Source organism: Pollachius pollachius (assembly GCF_949987615.1).
Source record: "Pollachius pollachius genome assembly, chromosome: 6".
In the NCBI taxonomy this organism is placed as follows: domain Eukaryota; kingdom Metazoa; phylum Chordata; class Actinopteri; order Gadiformes; family Gadidae; genus Pollachius; species Pollachius pollachius.
In genome coordinates this window covers 15573610-15580516 of record NC_136939.1, presented here as the reverse complement: position 1 = coordinate 15580516, position 6907 = coordinate 15573610, and the positions used below count along the sequence as shown (strand labels likewise).

The 6907-nt window shown below is 40.4% G+C and overlaps 2 protein-coding genes across 2 annotated transcripts; both read left to right on the top strand.

The window, feature by feature from the left end:
* Positions 1-2436: 2436 nt before the first annotated feature.
* Positions 2437-3423, top strand: LOC307077645 (olfactory receptor 8G17-like; the record flags this gene model as incomplete). Its single annotated transcript, XM_079739076.1, has 1 exon — positions 2437-3423. One exon carries the CDS (start codon positions 2437-2439, stop codon positions 3421-3423), a length of 987 nt encoding a protein of 328 aa, XP_079595202.1.
* A 1724-nt stretch (positions 3424-5147) lies between these two features.
* On the top strand, positions 5148-6086 carry LOC307077644 (olfactory receptor 52D1-like; the record flags this gene model as incomplete). The annotated part of the gene is made up of 1 exon (XM_079739075.1): positions 5148-6086. The coding sequence occupies one exon, from the start codon at positions 5148-5150 to the stop codon at positions 6084-6086; it is 939 nt and encodes a 312-aa protein (XP_079595201.1).
* Between the last annotated feature and the right edge of the window lie 821 nt (positions 6087-6907).

Genomic DNA, 6907 nt, shown 5'->3' with positions numbered 1-6907 from the left:
GTCCTCACTGTTGCAGAAATGATAGGGCTCATAATTGCGACGGGGGATGCTAGCCCAGCTGATGGACCTTGCTTGTAAGGCCTATAATGCAACCACTCGCGCTGCTCTGTCCGGAAATGCCTTTACTGCTCTTTTAGCTGCTATAAGGAAGGCTGCTGGTGCAGTTGACCAGGTAACCAAGGACCTTATGGATGCGGCCTTGCCTGCCCTTACCCAAATGCCTCGTGACGAAGGCTCGGCCATGTCGTCATTGACTCGTAGGCGGATCTGGCTGGCCCAGACTGCCCTCCCAGAGGATGTAAAGAGGGAAATCATAAATATGCTGATACAGCCGGGGAATGTGTTCCACCCCGACTCATAGGCCATACTGCTTAAGGCTCAGGAGTCGTGCGTGCTCGTGAGAGTGGAAAAAGGGCAAGCAGTTGGGTCAACCAATCACGAAACAACACTTGTCCCACTCGCTAGTGGACACTATTGCCCAAGCTTACTCTGAGCAGGGTTTCCCAGTCCCTGAGGGCCTGGTGGCTCACTCCACACGTAGCATGGCCACTTCATGGGCAGCTTTGAAAGGGGTTGCTCTGGTTGACATTTGTGTGGCAGCATCCTGGAGTACTCCATGTATTTTTGCCAGGTTTAACAGAATCAATGTGAAATCCACCACGTCGGCGCCACTGTTCTCATGACGGCTGCCAATCAGTGAAGAGGGTTCCTCTTTTCCTCGCAAGACTTTTGGTACTAGTCATCAGACCATGGTGATGGTCAGAGGGAGGTCGAAGTAGATCGTAAGTTATGACCATAAATATGGATCTATGAGACCGAACGATGACCGTCACCCTCTTTTGTCACTCGGAACGAAACAAAGCGTTCCAGGCAAGGAGGAAGGGCCATGTCCTTGCATCCGCTTTATGCAGCGGGACCTGCCTCCATTCAGCCACATGTGACATTTTTGGTGTAAGGATCTCGCGACAGGTAGCTGAATGGCATCATTCGTTGTAAGACCATGGTGACGGTCATCGTTCGGTCTCATAGATCCATAGTTATGTTCATAACTTACCTTATGTGTGACAGCTGATGTGGCGTAAATTGTTTTGTTTTTGGCGTGAACTGGGTTCCAGTGGCTAGGAAATTGACACATATACTAAGGTGTGCCAGACAGAACAGCGCCTCCCCGAGTGCCGCCGAGGCCAGGGACGGATTATGAGTAAGTGGGCCCCTGGGCCCAGATAGCGAGAAAAGGGCCCCCCCACCACCCAAGCTATTTGATTGAGAGGGCCCTTTCACGTATGAGGGATAAATTACACCACCCGTGGCATATGATTGAGGGGCCCTATTGAGACATATTACATAACATAACCAATGTAGTATGGCTTAAGGGCCCCCTTAAGATATCAGTAGGTATAATGTTGTAGAGACAATATTGAAATGGTAGTGCGGAGGCTTGGGCTTCGGGCCCTCTTGGCCCCTGGGCCTTGGCCTTGTAGGCCCACCGCCCGTGCAGTAATCCATCCTTGGTCGAGGAAATGACCCCCTTATGTGTGAGGTTACTACTACGTTTACCACTGCACTGGGCACACGTAGCTACATTTTGGTGTGAGACTGGCTAGGTTATTTCCTTTTTTTTTAATTCTTAAACTCTCCCACCAACTAACTGGAGGGGCTCAATTTGACACATTGAAACTTTGAAGAAGTAGGTCATATGGATAATAATAAAACAAAACAAAATAGACAATAGGCGAACTATTTGCCAAACATAAAGTACATGTAAACTAACAACATGCCTATAACCACAATGCATTTCAACATAACTATCAAAGTTTGTTCCAGAAACTTCCAGCTAACTATGAACTATGAAGAATATCAGTAAATGTTAATCATGAGGCTATCTGGTGACTTACACCTCAATGAGGTTGCATAAAACCCTCAATGACAAGGAACCATGAGGCAGGGAAGAACTGAACTTGGTGGGGAAGGAGCTGAAGGAGAGGCCCTGCTAGAGGAGAGGAAGGACTATGTGTGTGATGTGTTGTATGGACCTGTGTCTGCAATAAAGCTTTATTATTATTACAGCACAACATTGTCACAAATAGGTGGAGCAGGAAGCGGAATGTTGTTGGTGCCCAGCTTGTTGCTAGGGTGTGAACTGGGTGACCCACACAGCATATGTTTACTTTAAAAACCCTCCCCTATAAAGCATCACACAAGTGATGTACTTGTACAGTACTTGATTCTGAGGCACACTGGTAATTCTAAAACATGATTGAAAAAAGAATAGTCGAGGGAAAAGCTTGAAAAAGAGGCACAGTGTCTACTATAGTTTACTATAACACTAACCAGATGTTTTTATCCTAAATATGTTTTTTTTTATTACGTCAAACAGTGACAATATTGTGACATCGGAAAATAACTAAAGTTACAGCTATATTTATTGCAATATATATGTATTTGATTTCAGCCATGGGAAACGAATCATACAACAGCCTTACCCTTCAGATAGAAGGGTTGAAGGTTACAGAGCAATCTGTATACCCTGTTTTTGCCTTTTTACTAATTTTCTATTTATTAATCATAATTATGAATGTGGGTATTTTAGTGCTCGTTGGCATTGAAAGGAGCCTACACCAGCCTATGTATCTGCTTTTCTGTAACCTGCCAATCAACGACATCATGGGAAGCTCAGTTTTGGTGCCAAGGCTTCTCGCTGACATCTTGACGCCTCCTTCGGAACGCTTCATCGACTACTACGAGTGTGTGGTCCAAGCATTCTTCTCACACTTGTTTGGCACCACTTCTCACACCATTTTGATGATCATGGCCTATGACAGATATGTGGCTATCTGTTATCCTCTGCGCTATGCTCTTATTATGAATAACAAAATGGTGATCAAGTTGATTTTCTCTGCCTGGGGTGTGGCTGTTGTGCTGGTGGCCGTCCTGCTCGGGCTGACTGTCAGACTGAACACATGCAGAACCTTGATTACACATCCTTATTGTGACAATGCCTCACTGTTTAAGCTCTCCTGTGAGAGCGTTTTCATTAACAATGCCTATGGCCTGACATTTACTGTGGTGCTTTTGACATCTTCCATCGGCGGGGTGTTCCTCACTTATGTAAAGATCACAGCTGTCTGTCTGACCAATAAAAACAAAGCTTTGAACAGTAAAGCTCTAAAGACTTGCAGCACACACCTTTCAGTGTACCTTATAGTGATTTTATGCGGAATGTTAACTATTCTGATGCATCGCTTTCCTCAGTACTCAGATTACAGGAAGCTGTCCGCCATTATGTTTCACATAGTTCCAAGTGGCCTCAACCCCATCATATATGGTGTTCAGTCAAAAGAGATACGAAAGCTCCTTTCAAATATCTTTTTGCCTAAAAATGTTTTACCTTTAATTAAGGGTGGAGCTGTTTATGATTTCTAAAGATCACTAGGATGATAAACAGTTTATGTTAATGGTACTGAAGATAATGACTTTACTGCCATAAATGTAATTACTTTTCATTTTTATATGTTTTTAGGTGGGCTGATGATCATTAAACAGAATAATCAAATCCAATATTCAGGATTATATCCAAGTAATATCAAGTTATATCTCAAAGTTGCTGTTGTTTTGCAAAGCCATTTATTTGTGTGGATTTCTACATTGTCAGGGTGATGAGAAATGCATGGAAAATAAATACATGAACATATAATATGCTTTCAATTCATAATTTAATTTATGTGTTAATATATTTGAAGAACCTCAAGACTCTGGCTGTTTTTATTTGTATTTTTAGGCTTTATTCTTTCTATCCATCTTTTTTTATTAATTCTCTACAAATTTTAGAGACCCTAATCCCTCCACAATTTTTCACCTAGAGACTCCTTTTAAAATGTTCATATAAGCTTGGAATTGCACCATACCATTCGATTTTTTAAAAATATTTTAAAGGTCCCATGGCATGCTACTTTATGGAGGATTTTATAAAGGTGTTAGTGGGCCCCTAATACAGTATTTGAAGACGTTCAAGAAATTCATCTCTTGTGCAGAATTACAGCCACTACGAGCCAGCCCCACAATGAGCTTTCGTGCCATTTGTGGGCTAGTGTTTACACTACAGTTGATGTATTGCAATGGCTCGGATTCATGATATCATCCGGAGGCGCACACAGCTTTTGGCCTTGATCTGTAAATATTCTAGAACACTCCGGGTGCTCCGGCGGGAGTCCAGGAGCTCTTTATGTAATTAATATAATATTATATATAGATATCTATAGAATATAATATATATTATCCAAAAGCTGTGTGCGCCTCCGGATAATATTATGAATCTCAAACGACTGCGTCAGGTTCTCCGACGTCTCTGGTTATTTCACTTCCACGTCAATCTGAAGTAGGCTACAGACTGAGCGGCGACATGGAGTAAAAGCCCCCCCCCCCCCCCCCCCCCCCAATATTATTTTCCAAAATCGAAATGTATTTTTAAAATAAAAAAAATATGGTTTTGCTATTGAGCTGTTTGCTAGTAAACACCACCACAGCAGTCACAAACCAGCAGCCCTTCCCCCGAATGAAAAAAAAAGAACAGGTATTATATGGTATTCCTATTCAATCTTGTTATAGCAAGGCTGTGTAGTTCACATATAATATTCATACATTTATGAGAAATTCCAAAGAAGGAGGAGTTTGTTAACTTTTGCCATTCCAGCTCTCCTGTCGATGTGCAATATAGTTGTGTCAGACATTATTGGCTCCCAGTGCCCCCAAGATAATAGTATTATATTCATATAAGTCATGACAGAGGTCTTGATAGTCATTTAAAGACGGCTGCTGACTTTAAGGCAATGACAAAGACTAATTAGGCAGAAACAAGACAACAAAAACAAAGAGGTACTTTCAAATTTCTCATCATTGGCTGGTCATTATATTTTGATTAAACTGTGATTCAAAATGTTACTGAAATAATGCTGAACTTAATGAAAACTGATGATTATTTCGGTAATTTCTCAACTTGTTAAATATGTTTTAATTTAAGTAAATACGTATTTTGTTCCTTGTACTTACTTCACTTTTATGTTTTCATTTTGTTCAAGAGAAAAGCAAATGTCTACTATGTTGCTTTATAACTAACAGTTATCTCTCACTTCTTCGTTCGATTTAGTTCAATGGAAAACTACACCTACAACAGCTTCACACTTCAGGTGGAGGGGTTAAAGGTTACACAGAAATCAATGTACCCTGTTTTTCTATTTTTTCTTGTATCCTATCTTTTTATCATGTTTGCCAATGTTGGCATGTTGGTCATTATCTGCATTGAAAGGAGCCTACACCAGCCTATGTATCTTCTTTTCTGTAACCTGCCAGTCAATGACATCCTAGGAATCTCCATCATGATGCCGAGGCTGCTTGCAGACATATTGGTGCCTCCTTCTGAACGCTTCATCAGCTACTACGAGTGTGTGGTCCAAGCCTTTACCACACATATGTTTGCCACAGCCGCTCACACAGTTCTGATGATCATGGCCTTTGACAGATATGTAGCTATATGTAACCCTTTGCGGTATACTACTATTATGAACAACAAAATGGTGATCAAGCTGACTGTCTCTGCCTGGGGGGTGACCTTTGTGCTGGTGGCTGTTTTGCTTGGGCTGACCATCAGACTGAGCAGATGCAGAACCTTGATCAGAAATCCTTACTGTGACAATGCCTCACTGTTTAAACTCTCCTGCGAGAGTGTGTTAATTAACAATCTATATGGATTCGCATTTAGTGTAGTGCTCTTATCATCTTCTATAGGCAGTATGGTCCTTACATATGCAAGTATTGCAGCAGTCTGTCTGACTAGTAAGAACAAAGCTTTGAACAGTAAAGCTCTAAAGACTTGCAGCACTCATCTCTTTGTATACCTCATCATGCTTTTAAGTGGAATCTTGATTATTATTCTGCATCGCTTCCCTCAATACGCAGACTCTAGAAATGTTATTATAATTCTATATAACATCATCCCTGGAAGCCTAAACCCCCTCATCTATGGAATACAGTCCAAAGAGATCCGTTCATTCTTGTCAAACCAGTTCCATACTGGAAAGGTGTTTCCATAGGGGTTTAGATTTTTTAAGTGACAGATTTATGGGCACAGAATATTTCATCCAACTTTCATGAAGACAATTACATTAATGTATTTGCATGTATATATTGTATCTACTTTGCATGTATTTGCATCACAAATAATTAATTTTGCATACAATAACATAATTGTTATAATGAATATCAGTTGTGAAAGCTATTGAAGTAACATTTAGGTTTTCTTGTTCATAAATATAAAATAAAATATAAGCCCAGCGAAAATAAAGGTTACAATAAACAACAATCCAGCAATAAATGCTTTTTTTCTACGCATTTAAACACAACAGTTTGCAAATTTTTCACACCCTACTCTTTATAACACAAAGAATCAAAAACGCATGAGAATAAAATAAGATAGATAAGAACTTTATTTCATCCCATATATGAGAAATTCACTTGTTATTGGTTGGTTGTTGTCATGGTCAGCTCTAGCTGCCCATGGAATGTAAAATACTCAATAATAAAATAAAGTGTCCAGCAATACAAAAAAAAAGAGCCTTAGAGGACTTAAAGGAGGCAAACAGTATTTTTCCCAGAATCATTCGATTTTAGTGTGGCTGTAACTAATCCATTGATTGGGCCGTTTTCCGTGTTATTTTTTCTTATGGGACTTTCTGCTGTGTTAAAGGTGTGACTGAGTGGTATAATAGCCATTTTCGATGCTTCAGTGTGTCTGAGTGACCTTAAATTGCTATGAATAGGTTAGTGTGATTTCTGTTGAACATTTTTGATTTGGTTTGAGTTTGATCGTGTATAGTGGTGGTTTATTCATAATTTCCTTACGTTTATCGTGACG